This window comes from Schistocerca piceifrons, chromosome 1 (assembly GCF_021461385.2).
Source record: "Schistocerca piceifrons isolate TAMUIC-IGC-003096 chromosome 1, iqSchPice1.1, whole genome shotgun sequence".
NCBI classification, from domain to species: Eukaryota; Metazoa; Arthropoda; class Insecta; order Orthoptera; family Acrididae; genus Schistocerca; species Schistocerca piceifrons.
In genome coordinates, this window is record NC_060138.1 from 870,091,711 (window position 1) to 870,111,083 (window position 19,373).

Genomic DNA, 19,373 nt, shown 5'->3' on the forward strand with positions numbered 1-19,373 from the left:
TCAGGTCGCATTCAGATGTGCATAGCACTGCATGAAAACCTAAGTGCTGCACGTATACACATCCACAGCACCTGGAGAACAGCATAACAGGACAGGTATACACAGTGAATGCCTTAAGAGAAAAATGAGAGTTACTAATTGAATAGGTTTCAACGTATAAAACTGAGAAAAAATCCAGACACTTAAATTTAAATGACATTTTTACATGAAAATAAAATAAGAGTGGCAAATTTCATTGTTTCTTTAGTGTGTAGTCAGCGATCTACAAAATGTCAGGACTTTAAAAAGTCTGCATAATTCCCTACTGTATATAAATTAATAATTAATATTATTTTTTAATTATTATTCTTATAAGCTTTAAAATCACGTCTTTAAACCATTTCATCATACACTCAACATCACAAAATTCAAATGAACTTCATAATCATTAAGAACTCCCTCATATTTTGAAGTTTCAAGAACAATCACTAAAAAGTTTTGAATTAAAAAATAGAATCTGTTGCTGAATTATTAGTTTACAGGTAATCAAGTATTATTGCAAATCTTATCTGCACAGGAATTACATTAGACACAATTATTTCTTTCTTAGTATCAAGGTACATACCACCAATTGTCAAAGCAGACCACCAAAATGTTTAAATGGTGGAAGAGAAGTTCTCAGGTGAACAGCCAAATTTTTGTGTCAGACAAGCAGTGTTTCAGTTTTATTTGTGTGGCATGTAAGGGACTCACCAACAGTGAAAATAAAGTTGTTGCGCAAGAGTACCCATTCCACTTTTCTGAACTTATTGTAGTCAATGGACAGATGTTTTATTCAGTAAAAATCAAGTTTTCTTACCACTTTAAATCTGCATAATATTAACTTTCTGTTTACTGAATGTGCATCAACATTTTCCAAAATGCAAATTGAGAAATCAGTATATTTAGAGGATGGTTGGGAGGAGTTGGCATGTAAAGCAACAGTGCCATAGACCTCATACAAAAATGTATTTTTGACAGATATTGCATATTTAGGAAAAATAAATATGAGATGGGTAAAATACTAAATATATTTCTGTAAAGAAAAATCATTACATGAATAACTATTTTTCTAATTGCTCATATTCTTAACAACGAATATAATTTCTTATATGTACAAATGACAAAAATTGTGGAAAACATGAAATGCCTTCTCATAGCTACACTTGGGTATAATATTAAAACAAAATTAGTCAATGTGATCTGATTGAGGAGTAATTTAAGATACTTACACAAAACACATTATTTCTCATGTTTGGTAAAGTAGCAAACTCTTTTACATGATAATTTTCCTACAAAGACATTTATCAAACCCAAAACCAAAGACTTTATGCAATCTTACAGTACAAACAAATATTCCTGTATATCTTTTAAAAACCTATCATATAAATGTTTAACAAGTTATTAATAATCATATAAAATTTATACATTATTAGTCAATACTTAAATTAAACTTTAAAAAGATCTTGAATTCTTATCTGTAAAATAAATGAATTTTGGCTGTTCTACATTTAGATTAACCAAACATTCTTTCTTAAAAATACACTAACATTTTTTGTTTCTGAATTATGATGTAGAGAGATTGTTGGACTAAATAATCTGAATTTGAAAAAATAAGAAAAAAATTTCATTGTACCCATTTCTTGAGTAGTCTTAACTCTTTCATAAAATTATTTTGTGATAAATGAGTGCTCTATCAGTACACATCTACAAAAATGCAGCACATGAAAAATAAAGTTACAACCAAGTAGAGCCACTATGAGCAAGGCAAACTAAAAAGCTAGACATTTTGTTATTTGTTGGTCTAATGTAAAAATGTCTAGCTTTTCTGCTTAAGTAATGACAAACTTTTTGCTACAGTACAAGTGGGAGCAATTTCTTATTTAGGAACAGAGTGAAAAGGCACTAACAGTAAATACAACAAGTGTGGTCATAAACTTCAGTAATATATTTGTTTGACTTAAAAATATAGTAGTGGAACTGATCTATGAAAATACAATGAATGCAGAGATATATATGTATAGATATATATTTGTGTGTGTGTGTAAGAATAGGCATCAAAATTACCAAGATAAAACACATAACAAAGTATATTGCTGTAGAATATACGTTCACAGAAAAGGCACCTCTTATGGATGGATCATTTCATCTGGAATATTTCCAGTTCCACTATACTTTGAGCATTTTGTTACACATTTTCATGTAATAAGTACTCAAGCAAAATTTTTTGTATTGTTGTGTTCTACATCCAATTGCTCTTACTATCTCTCAAGAACACAGACATAGGGTAACAAAATACAAAGTATTCTAATGCCAATGCTACAATACCTATGACTTTTAATATTGCTTTGTGAAATTACTGTTACATTGGCAATGGAAGACTTTGTGATTTTAATATGTGTCAGAGATGCAAGAGCATGGATCACAACATAGCTAAGTAAAAACTCAACTGAATGCTAACAACAGAACTGCTCCACTACTAGTTTAGCTGTGAAACCATCTGGAGCACTGAGTGCATTCTATGTTGACAGTCCCAATATATGTCTGACTGGTTATCCTAAAATGAGAGAAGAATTACTGTTCCATAAATTGGGAGCAAAGAGGGAGGGATATGGTGGGACATTCGGTAATTAAAATTGTCAACAACTATTAATAACTCCTTACACCATTTATAAAAGATGTAGAGTCACACATATTTTTAGTTGTGAGTGCTTTTTTACATGAATGAAGACAGCTTCACTGTTCAGCATGTGTTGTGATATGTTCAGTGACAGAACACAGAAGAATAATACAATCCTTGAAGAAGTTTCTGTATAGAAGGGGGTGAGATATGATGACATATTTCATTGCAATACGCATATGTTTAAAAACTTTGTCCAGTCACTGTCTGTGCTAAGCCATAAACAGCCAGTTAAGTTTAAACTGAATAATAAACAATTTGTGGTTTGCATTTACTCACATACACAATTTTCACACTGGAATTTCTTACATATTTTCAGAGGATTTTAATTTAACACATGGGAGAAGGTTATTTAATATTTAATGTGAAAGATGCCTTCAATTATATTGTTGGACAAGTTATATATTGTAAATAATGGGACTGCCACAATGACTACCAGCAACACTATTTTTTTTTAAAAAAATGTGTTCAAAAGTGATAACAAGATGTGAATGGATACTTTTCTGCTATTGTGGTTGTGACTGGAATGTTTAAGTGATATTTTGGTTTCAAATTCCATATGTCATGGAAAACTATGTAGATAATTTCAAGCAGTGTTTGTACACACAGACTGACAAGGAATTTTTTCCCTTCACTGCTTTCACACAATCCTATTGCAATCAGCAGTATGTGACATTGCAAATAAATGCAACAATAGTAGCTGCTCCATTGAGCAATACAAATGATTTCATTTCTTCTCCTCTTTCTCCTTTAGAGATAATTTTTTGTAGTACACAGTTGAAAATATTGTCCACAAGCATAGTGCTTAGCTGTTAGTAGCTACAGAGAGAGCTTTCTGATTTATAGCGGCCTCAATTTTTTATCATGTAACTGAACAATCAATTTACAGGAAAACAGTCTCAAATATTGGGACATATTGAAGATTTTCTGTTACTAATTCATTGCTATGAAACAATAATTACGTGTGGAATTAACATTTCTTTCAAATCTTAATTGTTACAAAAATGACATCAAAATATAAACTTTGCACTGTAAAACTGTTTTTCAAATAATGTGTATTAACATTTTAAAATTACAATTTAGTATGCTGTATTATAGTACATCACTGTGATCAGTTCAGTTTGTGACATTAATACTTATACTTAGTTATTATTGCTACTATACAAACTAGAATATTGCTTACGAATGTGGACGGTCTTGCTTTCTGTATATAAAAACACAGTAGTCATGCAATTGTGAAGACATAAATGAAATTGGGTATTGCTGGAAAGTTATGAACCAACATCTTACATGAGATGTTTACTGTACAAAAAAATTGTAGTTTAAGATGTTGTCATAACAGACCACAACAAATTCAGTGCAAAGTCCATTCGGAAAATATCTAGCCAGTGAGAAAAAGTTATAGAGAACACGACTTAAGCATTACTGTTATTCTCAAACCAATTTATGTTCTGCTAACATTATATCAACTTAATGGTGTAATAAATATGACACCATTCTAATATTACAATTTCAGTTATTAAAATATACATACTAATAATATACTTTTTTCAAATTTTGCATCCCACATTGATTTGGTGATTGCAAAGATGTAGTTAATGTTTTGTGTATTCCCAAACCCTACATAAAACTGATACAATTAAACTGCATGTTATCTCTAACCTGACTCTCACCAGCTAAGCTGCTTCCGAATGAAGCTTTTCATCTGAGCACAGTGTTGAGTTCAGTTGTGATTGTGAACAGCTATTTGACACACCAATATAGTCAGATCAATGTTTGTGGTCAGAAGCTTAACACTTGCGCTTTTTAAACACAGTTCTGCATTTGCATTCCATACTGTTTGGCTGCAGCAGCACCATTTTTACAGCCATGTGAGAACATTATCTGGTTTATGATTATTTGGATTCATCAGCACTTCATTCAAAATCTCACTTGAAAAATCTTCACCCACTTCTCCGAGCTGTAAAGAAAAAAGAAGAGGTAAGAGGTTACACCTATATAATTTAAAAAAAGACAGTTGGAAGTTTCCAACTAAGAGCCAAACTTACTTCCCCTTTCCCCCTACCCCATAGGTGGGATCTTCACAACTGTGCATCGAAGCATATGTACATGTACATGGACATGAACACCTGAATGTTTGATGCCTGCATACATACACATATGTATACACACATGTACGTATGCACACACTGTTTCAAAATTTGTGGAACACATTTACACATATTATATCTACTGAAGTAGTCTTCAATCCCAAATTAGACTGAAAATTTAAAGTAAATTTAGATATCCAGAAGAGCTTATGTTGATGTACTCCACACATATTAACCATTTTTCAAGAAAAGTCATCTCACTCATTGAGACATTTGTCAATAAATGTGTATTCAACCATGCCATCACATTGCTGTGCCAGGACAAGAAGAAGAGGAAAAAACAAAAGAGAGATTATCAGGTTACTGTAATTCGCATTAAATACAATCAAGGTTAGTGCCTTATATCCCATTAACAATGAGGTCATTAGAAACAAAATGTTTACTATATGTAATACCTTTTGTACTTGAAATAATATATAAATAACATAATTATGTGTAGGCTTATATGCTCATTGTGATTGTAAAATGTATACTTTTTTTTTAATGCATTGCAAGACAATACTATATTTGTACACTAATGCCATCTAGCAGTGTAGTCTTCCTTACAGGTTCCCATACACGTAAGATAGTTTGAGTCTTATGCTTCATGTATTGACTTTGACATGATATTTGACATCAAACAGAACTTTTGAAGATGCAACTTCTGCTATGTCCATATTATATTCAATTGGCAGTGCTCAGATGTTTCTAAATGTATGCTATTTCAGCTCTACCACTGTGGTTGTGAACTACCTGCGAGATATGTCCATCCACAAGTTCTGACATGGTAACTCCCTTCCAGAAATTCAACAGGATCTCCAGTCCCTTCTCAAATCCTTCAGTCCATCCCAGAATCGCTGCTTTGAGTCCACCTCTCTCGTTATCCCCACCATCACTCCCTGCCCTCCTACCTTCTACATGCTTCCTAACACTGGAAACTTCCTATTGTTGTATTATCTTATTTAGTGATGAAGCCACATTTACCAGTCATGGTCCAGTAAACTGCCAAATCATGCACTATTGGTCTGTTAACAAACCCCATTGGCTTTGTCTTGGTATCCACAGTGTGTAACTGTGTGGTGTGGGATAGTGAACCATCTGCTCCTAGGCCCATGTTTCATAGACTGAAAACTGAACGCAGACAAGTATCGCAGCTTCCTAACAGATCATCTTCCACAGATGCTAGAAGACTAGAAGACATTCCTCTGCAAACTAGAAGGAACCTGTCATACCAACATGATGGCTGTCCAGTCCATACGGCATGAAATACTACAGCTTGTGTTCACAAATTGTTTCCAAATGGTTGGATTGGGTGCACAGGACTTGTACCTTGGCCTGCTTGTTCCCCTGATTTGATATCCGTAAACTTTTTTCTGTGGATAAAGCTGAAAGATGCTGCCTACAAGGACAGACTAAGTGCAGCCAATGATACGCATTAATGTGTTAGTGCAAGGTGCTCTGACATCTACACTGAAATATTAGCTCATGTGCAACAGTTGTTCCATACCAACTGGAAGCATGTATTGCTGCTGCCAGTGGCCATTTTGAACACAATCTGTGATGGTCAGCTGTCTCATTGCTGATCGGAATCCATGTAACTAATGTCAGTGTGGGAACTTTTCAAAATATGACAGCTCATAAATGACTAATACTAGAATTCTGGCTAACAATATACAGGCCCCTGATCTTGCAGTGTAATTTTGGGTTTACAGGAGATGTGTTAGATCAAGTAAGGAATATAAATTTAGTAGAAATGTTCAGAGCACTTTCTATACAGATGAAAGAAAACAGAACACTTTCTGGCTTTTGGATTAGAAAGCAATGAAAAGTTTGTCTTTCAGAGTAGAAAACAATGTCCAAATAAGTGAAGAGTTTCTAGTTTTCAAAATATAAAACAATGAACAGTTCCAGTCGAAAATTAAAGGAATCAATGCTCATTTAAAATCAAAGCTCACGTTTGAAAATGAAATATACCAGGGAGCAGTTATAATCAAGGTTAGAACTGCAATTAAATGAAGCTAATGAATAATTACAGAAGGTTAGGGAAAACAGTGAGAAACATAGCAAAATTGAATGTTACATTCACATTAATAGTGAAACAATTTCAGAATTGAAAGACTGCATTGAAATTGTATTTAGTAAGGCAACTTTTGGTAACAGGAGTAGTAATGACAGTGAAGATGAAGGAAAGGAGAAAATCCAAGTGAAAAAGCCAGTGATGTTCTTGTGGCACAGGATAAAATTTTGAACTGTAGCACGGGATCAAAAACATGATGCAAATTTTGATGTAATTTCACAGAAAATAGTTGTCCAAAATAACAAAGTGCTGAGTAAAATTAACAAAACTGTTACAGAAAAAAGTTTTCATTAATAAACATGAGAAGTTAGCAGTTACATACTGCAAATTTTCCGTAATATAAATGATAAAAGTTTTTTTTTTTATATATATATTTACTAGTCTGTAATATCAAAGCTGTCATCGATTTAAGTAATTTTGGAAACATTTGCTTTGATGATTGTTTAAGAATGTTGAAAACTTTATTGGGGGTAGATTTGTGTAAAGACAGTGTTGGTAACGACTGACTTTGCAAAGTGGCTTGTCAGAAATAAACTCAAGTTTGTCTCTCTACAGTATGTTGCAACAGTTTTGTGCACATAACTTTTAACATTTCCTATCAGCGTCATGGCAGTAGTTGAAGCTGATGATGTGGATGCAAGTGAAGTTGTGAATGAACACTATAGTTCATGATGTTCTGGGGACACAATTATTATTCATGATAAGTGCCTAGTTATTACAGGGTGTTGAGCTCATGCAGCAATATTTCTGATAGTTTCATTCTTCCAAGCAGCATGTTTTCTCCAACTTAACCTGCCCCCTGACATGTTCTCTTCCATTATCAATGTGTCTTCCCTCCATTAAATAAGGGTTGCTTTTTTTTTAGAGATTAATAATGGTTAGTGCTACAGTGTAATCTCACAAACCACTAAAGAAATCATTTAAATCTTATGTCTATTTAATGAGAAATGTTCTGGTATTTTTGAAAGGGAATTTGCTTCTTATTCTGCAAATATAGCCACATGAACTAAGAATTTTTGTGTTGAAACTTCCTGGCAGATTAAAACTGTGTGCCCGACCGAGACTCGAACTTGGGACCTTTGCCTTTCGCGGGCAAGTGCTCTACCATCTGAGCTACCGAAGCATGACTCATGCCCGGTACTCACAGCTTTACTTCTGCCAGTATCTCGTCTCCTACCTTCCAAACTTTACAGAAGCTCTCCTGCGAAACTTGCAGAACCAGCATGCCTGAAAGAAAGGATATTGCGGAGACATGGCTTAGCCACAGCCTGGGGGAGGTTTCCAGAATGAGATTTTCACTCTGCAGCCCAGGCTGTGGCTAAGCCATGTCTCCGCAATATCCTTTCTTTCAGGAGTGCTAGTTCTGCAAATTTCACAGGAGAGCTTCTGTAAAGTTTGGAAGGTAGGAGACGAGATACTGGCAGAAGTAAAGCTGTGAGTACCGGGTGTGAGTCGTGCTTCGGTAGCTCAGATGGTAGAGCACTTGCCCGCGAAAGGCAAAGGTCCCGAGTTCAAGTCTCGTTCGGGCACACAGTTTTAATCTGCCAGGAAGTTTCATATCAGCGCACACTCCGCTGCAGAGTGAAAATCTCATTCTGGAATTTTTGTGTTGCCATAGTTTACTGTGCCTGAAGCCAATGAAGTTCATATGGTGAAATATTGCTCATACTTTAAATTTATTGTGCTGTATTGATTAAATTTTTGCTAGATAAGAAAATATTCATGTTTTATTAATGATATGTAGTTACAGTATTGTGCAAACTTAAAGATGGAAGCCTCCCCCACATCCTAACACCTGGATCATGGAGACAAGCATGTTTAATGTTGTTAGGTGCATTACATTCTCCCATGCCTTTGCAAAGGGGGTACATAATACAACCAAGAATATTCTGCAACATGATTGTTTTGGTGGTCACAATGTTATTCTGTAGGGCTCAAGTTTAGTGGACACAGACCTCCAAATCTTTGAACACAGTACAGACACTGCACACCTTCAGACATACATTTTTTCAGTGGTGCATTACGTCCTGAATTCATTTTTATGGGTCAAAATTTGTTATCACATGAAAGTCACACATGGATGAGCTCTTAAAACAAGAGGATATTCAGTAACTAGACTGGCTTGTTCTTTCCCTGACTTAAATCTCTTCAAGCACATGTGGGATGCATTGTATAATGTTCATATACATCGATGACCATGCAGCAGGTGTTACCATGCTGGTGGAGGAATGGCATTTCCTACCACAAGAACTTCTTACCAACCTTATGGACAGCTATGGATCACAATCCACAGCATTCATTCTGTCTGAGAGGATCTCAAGCCCTATTAAGAGCCATGTCTTGCCTTTTGTGAAGTCCAGGAGACCATTATAAACTTTGGTGCCTGAAGTGTAATTATTGTCTTTGAAAAACCAAGTACAATTTCTATTCATCTAATTGCATGTTTCTTTTAATTACCTTCTGTACTACACTGCAGCACTTCCTTCTATGCATGGTCCAAGTTTCATCAAGTTATGATGCTTGACCATGATACATCATGTGAAAATTACTTTGATCTTTAAGTTCTGCACAACATTGTAGTTTTGGAGAAACAGTATACCTTTTGAAGATTTCGGGTCTCTTCTGACGTATTTACATCAAGAATGGGTACTGTGATTTTATTTCTATGGGGATATATATGAATTTTGGTTGGTTTAGGGACCTACTGTATACATTTCAAGAAAATGTGGGTCTTTGCTGAGTTATTTACTAAACATTATGAGCATGCGTAACTGTTGAATATGGTTATTGTGGAAACATCTGAAGCATCAATAAGAAATATTGGTGAGAATGTTGATTTTTTAACTACATTTATGTAAATTTTTTCAACTTCATTTATTTTCTCTGTGGCACTTTTGGAATGAATCTTCACTATTAGAAAGAATTTGTTTGTCAGATCAGATCAGTAAAGAGAGTATGACAACTATACCTTATATTGGTACTTATGTGAGAAGTTTGAAGGAATGTTGATAAATATACACTCCTGGAAATGGAAAAAAGAACACATTGACACCGGTGTGTCAGACCCACCATACTTGCTCCGGACACTGTGAGAGGGCTGTACAAGCAATGATCACACGCACGGCACAGCGGACACACCAGGAACCGCGGTGTTGGCCGTCGAATGGCGCTAGCTGCGCAGCATTTGTGCACCGCCGCCGTCAGTGTCAGCCAGTTTGCCGTGGCATTCGGAGCTCCATCGCAGTCTTTAACACTGGTAGCATGCCGCGACAGCGTGGACGTGAACCGTATGTGCAGTTGACGGACCTTTAGCGAGGGCGTATAGCGGGCATGCGGGAGGCCGGGTGGACGTACCGCCGAATTGCTCAACACGTGGGGCGTGAGGTCTCCACAGTACATCGATGTTGTCGCCAGTGGTCGGCGGAAGGTGCACGTGCCCGTCAACCTGGGACCGGACCGCAGCGACGCACGGATGCACGCCAAGACCGTAGGATCCTACACAGTGCCGTAGGGGACCGCACCGCCACTTCCCAGCAAATTAGGGACACTGTTGCTCCTGGGGTATCGGCCAGGACCATTCGCAACCGTCTCCATGAAGCTGGGCTACGGTCCCGCACACCGTTAGGCCGTCTTCCGCTCACGCCCCAACATCGTGCAGCCCGCCTCCAGTGGTGTCGCGACAGGCGTGAATGGAGGGACGAATGGAGACGTGTCGTCTTCAGCGATGAGAGTCGCTTCTGCCTTGGTGCCAATGATGGTCGTATGCGTGTTTGGCGCCGTGCAGGTGAGCGCCACAATCAGGACTGCATACGACCGAGGCACACAGGGCCAACACCCGGCATCATGGTGTGGGGAGCGATCTCCTACACTGGCCGTACACCACTGGTGATCATCGAGGGGACACTGAATAGTGCACGGTACATCCAAACCGTCATCGAAGCCATCGTTCTACCATTCCTAGACCGGCAAGGGAACTTGCTGTTCCAACAGGACAATGCACATCCGCATGTATCCCGTGCCACCCAACGTGCTCTAGAAGGTGTAAGTCAACTACCCTGGCCAGCAAGATCTCCGGATCTGTCCCCCATTGAGCATGTTTGGGACTGGATGAAGCGTCGTCTCACGCGGTCTGCACGTCCAGCACGAACGCTGGTCCAACTGAGGCGCCAGGTGGAAATGGCATGGCAAGCCGTTCCACAGGACTACATCCAGCATCTCTACGATCGTCTCCATGGGAGAATAGCAGCCTGCATTGCTGCGAAAGGTGGATATACACTGTACTAGTGCCGACATTGTGCATGCTCTGTTGCCTGTGTCTATGTGCCTGTGGTTCTGTCAGTGTGATCATGTGATGTATCTGACCCCAGGAATGTGTCAATAAAGTTTCCCCTTCCTGGGACAATGAATTCACGGTGTTCTTATTTCAATTTCCAGGAGTGTATATCAGAACAGTTTTGCACCTGAGGTATTATGTTGAGGCTTATGGAGCATTGTAGAAGTTACGTGATATTTGATGTAACGTATTGTAGCGGTGGTGATGGTGCTTGTTATTGTTATTGTTGTTGATGACGATGATGATGATGATGATGATGATGACGACGACGATGCATTAAGCATTTCTTCTGTTCTGAATTTTAGTGTTTCATATTGCGTGTATGAACATGGTAGGTGTTTTGAGCAAAGAGTAAAGTTGTTAGGTTATGTTGTCTGTCAGTACTATGATGTTTTTATAACATGCTAGTTGTGGATGTGATGGCTCTGTAGTATGTGGATTTCAGTTCACGACACTGTATGATGACATGTTGTTGGGATAACGAAGTTAAGATGGTTATCTGTGAGAAATATTAAGTAATGCTGTTTCTGACTATGAGCACGGGCAACCATAATGTATTTCTCAAGGAAGCGCCTGACACATTTAACGCATAATTAAAGCAAAGTTGAGCATAAAAGAGAATGGGGGTCATTAAAGAAGTAGAAAAGAAATAAAAAGGTATGGAGGAAGAGTGTTTGGCTATTGGAAAAATATTAAGAAATGTTACTGTTGCAATTGAAGTAAAGAAGCCATGCTTTTGTGAAACTTGGCAGTCAGTTAACATGATTTTGAAGCAAACTTGTAAAATTACTGTCAAATTATCCTTAAGAATTCATGTAAATAGTAAAGTAGACAGGAATGTTTTATGTGATTTTCCACAATGCTATGCGAAATCTGTTTTAATGTTGTATGGAAGTTAAAAGGAAGGTTTCTTTTCTTTTCTTTTCTTTTCTTTCTTTCTTTCTTAAACAAACACACTTTTGGCCAGAGTGGGAATATTACAGGTATAGTCTGAAATCTCAATGTTTCATGTTGATTGGTTGAGAACCACATTTGTGCTGTTCTAGGAAATAGGTGGTAATGTCCTATAGTCACTATTACTATTTTTCATAATAAAACATAGTTTCCAGATTCAAGTGTTTTAATTGTTTGTTAAATTATGTGTTAAGAGAACAAATTATGAAAAACCCAAGAAGTGGGGGTTTAGAAAGTCAACTATATGAAAAATATTTTGCCAATATTTTATGAAAAATTACTGTTTTGTTCTCTGTAGGTGTGTTTTCATAAAACTGTGCTCCTTTGTGACAATTTATTGCCATTTTTGAAGGACATAAATGTTAGTTGAATTTTTATCCCTAATTTTAGCCATATGTGCTCACAAATGGTTTTAAAGGCAAAAATAATATTTTATGACGTTTTGGATAAAGTATTTCTGTTAAAGTACAGGAAGATATTACTTAAGATAGGTATGAATAACTTTGATTATGATATCTAAGTTTTCACTTTACAGCTATGCCTAGGAACGTACCTTCTTGTGTGATTTAATGTCATTCAGTTTTTTAAATGTACATAATAATAGTCAATTTTTTTCATTTTTGCTTATTATAATGAGTATAGAATCTTATATAATTTCTTTCTAACAGACTTAAAAAGCAGTTTATCACATTTTCTAAGAAGTTTCTATGTTATGCCTTGCTAAGAGTTCGGTAAAATCAGTTTCCAAATATTTATCTTGTACAGATGTTTCACTCGAATTTCATTAACAATGAAGTTGTTTGACAGTTTCTTCAATGTAAATGTAAAAGATCACTCACAAATTTTTCCACCAGTCATACTGGACACAGTTTTATCAGTAAATGAGAATTGTGTTTATTTTGTGGTATGTCCTTTTGAATATGTGTCAGTTTCCTCTATGTTTAACAGATCATGCTTGAACTTCAAGTGTTATGCTTCACAGAAACTGCACAAATATAAATATGTGCACTTGTTTTCTTGCCAATGTTTCTTTAAATGCAACTAATTTCTGAGAATTTTCTTGTTATATCTGAAACAATTTTGCTGAAAGTAATTTATTTGTGTGCATTTTTGAAATTAAAATAATTATTAAAATATTTTATGGTCAGTTAGACACAGTATTTATGATCAAAAATTCATAATTCCTTTTTCTAAAAGTTTTTAGTACTTCAACTTGTATGTCTTTTTGATTGAAGTTAGTTTAAATGTGAAACAATTTTTGTATCTTTATTTAAAAAGGAAATTTTATCATTTGTTGGTCAAATTTTGATAAAAATACTGAACTAGTATGTATCTTTACCATTTTGTGACAAGTTTTGTATATAATTTTGGTTAAAGTGAATGTAAAACTATTTTTGAACTTCTATTTATTTAAAAAGACATTCTGGTAAATTTTGTGAAGTTTTGTTGCTTATACTGAATGTTTCTTGCTCACACTGCCACTTATTCAAAAGAATTTTTTTACAAATATTTTGTGTACATTTTGTACTTGTCAGGTGACATATTTCTCTATAATGTTTCATAATTTTATAACAGAAATCACCAACAGATAACATCCCTCCTGTTTTTGAGTGAATATGATAGTAGCATAGTTCCTGTGGAAATGTTTTGTTTGCTTTCTAAATTACAGGGTGTCTAAGTTTTTGGAGAAAATATATGTTCCATAAGTTCATAAAGTCATCCATATGCTATGCATGTCATTCAGTGGGGAGGGGGGAGGGTGTAATTGTAATGTACTAGATTTGAGCTCATTAAACAAAATGAATCTTTCAGTAAAACTTCATCCTTTTGAAGAATTACATGCCAGACTAGTTTGAAAATATGTGATACCCAGTTTTTGCAGATGAACTTAATGTACCAAAGTAGTTCATAGCTATTTCATTTTCTTCATTTATTTGAATTTAACAACAATCTTTTGTGGGATAAAATTCAAAGACATGAAATCCTAGAAAGATCTTGACAGTTTTATATCAGAAATAGAGAAAAGTAAAGAAGAAAATGATTTTCAACAGATATGATTTTCAAAAACCACTATAATTCACCACAGTTTAAGCTGTTAATGTTATAACAACAACTACCAAATGCCTAATAGAAGTTCAGTTTGTAATTTACGTGCCACAAACACACAACCACATTTGTATTTGTGTGTGTGTGTGTGTGTGTGTGTGTGTGTGTGTGTGTGTGTGTGTGTGTGTGTGTGTGTGTGTGTGAGCGCGTGCGCGTGCACAAAGTAGTTCTTAGTTGTAGCAGCTAGAGTTGGAGGCACTGGATGTGTACATTTCAACTGATTGTGACCTTTTCTTTCTCTTTTTCCCTTTCTCATACCTCCTATGGAATGAGAAACATTTTACTCTCTCACCCATGCATATTTGTTGTCTAAATTAGCAATTTGTCAACTAGAAGCATCCACCACAAATTACAGACATTGTCCAACGTTTTAATATTTAAGTATCTCTGGGGAGAGGATGGTGTACTACCCACAAAGAAGCACTCCCCTCATGACTCAGTATCACCCAAGACTGGAGCAATTGAATCAGATTGTCTGTCAGAGTTCTGACTATCTCTCGTTCTGCTTTGAGATGAAGACTATCATCCTCACCCCTCCCACAGTGTTATTCTGCTCCCCGTGCAACCTATTCAGTATCTTTGTTCACCCTACTCCACATTTTTCCTAATCTCTTGCCTCATGGTTAATATCCCTGCAATAGACTCCAACACAGGACCTGACCCTTACATCCTCCTGCTTCCATGAAATTGAAAGCAACCATCTGGTCTTCCAACTTAGCTGCAATATATGAGGCATATTCTACATGGATATTACAACTAATATGCTGTCTGCCTACATGTATACCCACTATCAGACTCTATTCAAGAGACAGCTGAGCCCCCCGCCCCCCCCCCCCCCCCCCCCCCCCCCCCGCAGTTGCTGAATGTGCATCCCTGTAGAATGTGCCTTACTTTAATGGATTCGTGGAAGTAACACCAACTTTTCTGAAGGGCACAGATTGAAACTGTTACAACAACATATCTTTTGTTCCCATAATCCTCCCTGGCCTCTACCTCTGCTAGACCCTATCCTCCACCTTCCTACCCCTTCCCTTCACTACAGGTGCCTTCTATCCCACCAATGCACTTAGCCAGTCCTTTCTCCATCTACTTCTCCTCTCACTTCCCCTGCCTCCTCCCAATCCTCAGCCCTATGGTCTCACACTGTTGCACTGAGCAATCTTATCCTCTCCCCACCATGACCATGCATTCTTCCACAGGCAGCACTTTCATCTTACACCATTTCTCACTCCCCATCTCCTATGCCACACCTCTTCCTTAACCCCACAACCCACCCCAGTTTGATTGTTGCTAATATCAGACACTTTCAGTCATGTCTTAGTGCCCAGACATGACAGTGGGCATCTAGAAGTTGTGCTTGGCCGGCCGGTGTGGCCCTGCAGTTCTAGGCGCTTCAGTCTGGTACTGTGTGACCGCTATGGTCGCAGGTTTCCAATCCTGCCTCAGGCATGGATGTGTGTGATGTCCTTAGGTTAGTTAGGTTTAAGTAGTTCTAAGTTCTAGGGAACTGATGACCACAGATGTTAAGTCCCATAGTGCTCAGAGCCATTTAAACCATTTTTTTGAAGTTGTGCTTGTTTGAAAGCAAATACATTTTCTGTTTTTTGAGAAGGAATTTGTCCAAAAGTTGAAATATTTCTAGCATTATTTTTTATCATGCCACTTTGAGATTCAATGAACCCTCTGTGTGGCGAGTACAATCTATCCTTTTCAAAGTGTTTTATTTTCTTTTTTTTCATTCCTGGACTTTCTATAGATTAGAAACATGAATCTGAATGGCCAGACAGGGATTTGATCCATCATCACCTGAATGTGTGTACAGTGTGTTAACCAATGCACCACCATATCAGCTTAAATACTATCCATAATTCCATATATGTAACATGTCTGTTTAAAACAGAGCTTTCTCTCTAATATTGTTAATAACCTCTACTGCCCTTCTTTTCCCTTCTCCTGTGAAGAATGAAATAACAGTGGTTTCAAGCTAGTTGCAGTCATAGTTGACAATATAAAATACATAATGATGAACATAGATATTCAGCCTAAATTACCTGACATCATGTAAATCGTGAGGCAGACTTGAACTAAATATTTCCAAAGAAATTTGTAAGATTTTCTTAGGCCAACCTATTCTAACCATCAGTTACTTTGGTCAACTAATTTAAAATTATTAGCATGGTAGGGTTTGACTGTGCCCAAATTAATTTTTTTTTATTTGGAACTTAGAAAGCATGTTTTGTTACAAATATTAGAGGAAACATTGTTAATGAACTTCGACAACATACATCATTACAAAAAAACCAGCATTGCTTTTTGAAAGTTGTCAAAAATTTTGTGATTTCCAATTGTAATGCTTACATTGCCACAACACCCGAATTTGGATTCAGTGTGCTAACTACCGCACAACCTTGTAAGTTTAAATACAATCTATAATACCTTGAGTGTTTGAAAGCATTACCACATGTGCATTTATTTATATTTAAATTTCAGCTAACCATATTTGTGAAAACTGGAGCCTCCACTACTGTGATAGGGTTTGATAACCCCTTGCAATGAAAAAAGTGGTTGCCTCTTTTCATGAATAAAGAGCTTGTTATACTGTCATTTATATTTTGTAAAAGTAAGCTACCATAGTGTGGAAGCACAAGTTATGTGTCATTTCTTATGACAATTTTGAGTAATATACAGACCTGGTTGCATAAAATACCATCACAGTAATGAGGAGTTCATTATGAAAGACAGGTTTTAATTATTTCAATTTACATCCATAAATATTAAATAAAGGTAATACTACCAGTTTACAAATATATTAGATAAATACATATTCTGATGTGTTAATATGTATGTCATATTACCCTTACCTGGAGGGAAGGAACAAGGTCATCTGTCGAATCAATGTTGTCACTCAAGGAGCTCAACTCTGGGCCATCCAGACCAGCTATATCGGCTGGATTTCCCCCTTCTGTGTAGTGACCAGAAAAGGCAAAACATGTTTAATGTGACAATAATAATAAAAAAGGAGAAAGATATCATTAGACTCCACATTGACGAAAAAGAAATCTACTGCAACTTTGGAGCACTTAGCCTAGTGTATCATTAACAGAAAAGAGTGGAAAAATAAGGTACGGCACATGGCAAAAATCAGTGATCAGGCTACTGGCCTGGCTTTTCTCTTTGCTGTGGCACTAGCAGTGGGAAGGTGGTGGGTCCATTGCCCCGGCTGCCTTTAACTCCCAGGTATTATCCCCAGTATTCCTTCGATAGTAGGCTGAGTGGACCTGGTGCTGTCCATGAGGGACTAGAATGAGGAAAAGTTCTTATCCTTATCTGCTCTATCCACTTTACCACCACAGCCACTAATAGTGTAAATCTTCATTTTAAAATTACACCAGTGTGTTAGTGCACATGAAATTCACTCTTACACATTCAGCATCCTAGTTCACAAGGAAAAGAAATCTTGACCGAGATCTGATCATCAGATAAAACTTGTTGTGTAGTAGCACTATTAACATTTTATCTTTGAGACATGAATAAAACAATTTTATGAGAGCAATAGGCAGACACTGAAGTTAAAAAAGTAACATGTTATTTGGGGAGTGGAAATGGAAATTGGTGGGGGGGGGGGGGGGGGGTGGAAGTTTCATTTTATCTGTATTGGATACAAGGTTGTGGTTGCTAAAATGCAAAAGCACTGTGAAAGGTGGTTGATCCTCCACTTTAACAATGATGGAAGGAGCGCCGTCACTATCAGAGGTACACTATGTGATCAAAAGTATCTGGACACCCCCAAAAACATATGTCTCATGTTAGGTGCATTGTGCTGCCACCTACTGCCAGATACTCCATATCAAAAACCTCAGTAGTCATTAAACACCATGAGAGAGCAGAATGCGGCACTCCTCACAACTCACGGACTTCGAAAATGGTCAAGTGATTGGGGTGTCATACTGCAGTACAGGAGATTTCCACACTCCTAAACATCTCTAGGTCCACTGTTTCCAATGTGATGGTGAAGTGGAAATGTGAAGGGACACGTAAAGCACAAAAGTGTACAGGTCGACCTCATCTGTTGAATGACTGAGACCACCAACACTTGTAGAGGGTTGTAATGCGTAATAGGCAGACATCTATCCAGACTATCACACAGGAATTCCAACCTGTGACAGTTAGGCGGGAGGTGAGAAAACTTGGATTTCATGGCCGAACGGCTGCTCATAAGCCACACACACACCAGTAAATGACAAATGACACCTCGCTTGGTGTAAGGAGCATAAAAATTGGATGACTGAACAGTGAAAAAATGTTGTGTGGAGTGACAAATCACTGCACACAATGTGGCGATCCAGTGGCAAGGTGTGGGTATGGCGAATGCCCGGTAAACATCATCTGCCAGTTGCGTAGCGCCAACAGTAAAATTCGGAGGTGGTGGTGTGGTCATGTTTTTCATGGAGGGGGTTGCACCGCTTGGTGTTTTGTGTGGCACTATCACAACACGGGCCTTCATTGATGTTTTAAGCACCTCCTTGCTTCCCACTGTTTAAGAGTAATTTGGGGATGGCAACTGCATCTGTCAACAAGATCGAGCACTGGTTGATAATGCATGGCCTGTGGCAGAGTGGTTACACAACAACAACATCCCTGTAATGGACTGGACTGCACAGAGTCCTGACCTCCATCCAATAGAACACCTTTGGGATGTTTTGGAATGCCAACTTCATGCCAGGCCTCACTGGCCAACATCAATACCTCTCCTCAGTGCAGCACTCTGTGAAGAATGGGCGGCCATTCCCAAGAAACCTTTCAGCACCTGATTGAACATATGCCTGCAAGAGTGGAAGCTGTCATCAAGGCTAATGGTGGGCCAACACTATATTGAATTCCAGCATTACTGATGGAGGGCACTACCTGGTACAACATTTGAAAGAAGTAACAAAAGATTTGTGAACATAAGGCTCAGTTTCCCTAGTGCATACAACTCATATGAAACCTAAATAAATTGGTATAGACAGTCAATGAACAATTTTAGTTCCTATTATCCATAGTGTGGTGATTCTGCAGAAACACTATCAGTGACTG

At 37.3% G+C, this 19,373-nt stretch overlaps 1 protein-coding gene across 3 annotated transcripts in view; it reads right to left on the reverse strand.

Annotated features, from left to right (window-relative positions):
- Positions 1 to 1,029: 1,029 nt before the first annotated feature.
- Positions 1,030 to 19,373, reverse strand: part of LOC124716191 (transcriptional coactivator YAP1) — a 355,960-nt gene continuing 337,616 nt past the window's right edge. For all 3 annotated transcript variants that reach the window (XM_047243154.1, XM_047243153.1, XM_047243155.1), the window contains 2 exons: positions 17,159 to 17,259; positions 1,030 to 4,658 (listed from right to left, as the gene is read on the reverse strand). In XM_047243154.1, the coding sequence (XP_047099110.1) occupies positions 4,560 to 4,658; positions 17,159 to 17,259 (200 nt within the window). In that variant the 3' untranslated portion in view covers positions 1,030 to 4,559. The remainder of the gene's footprint in view (positions 4,659 to 17,158; positions 17,260 to 19,373) is intronic.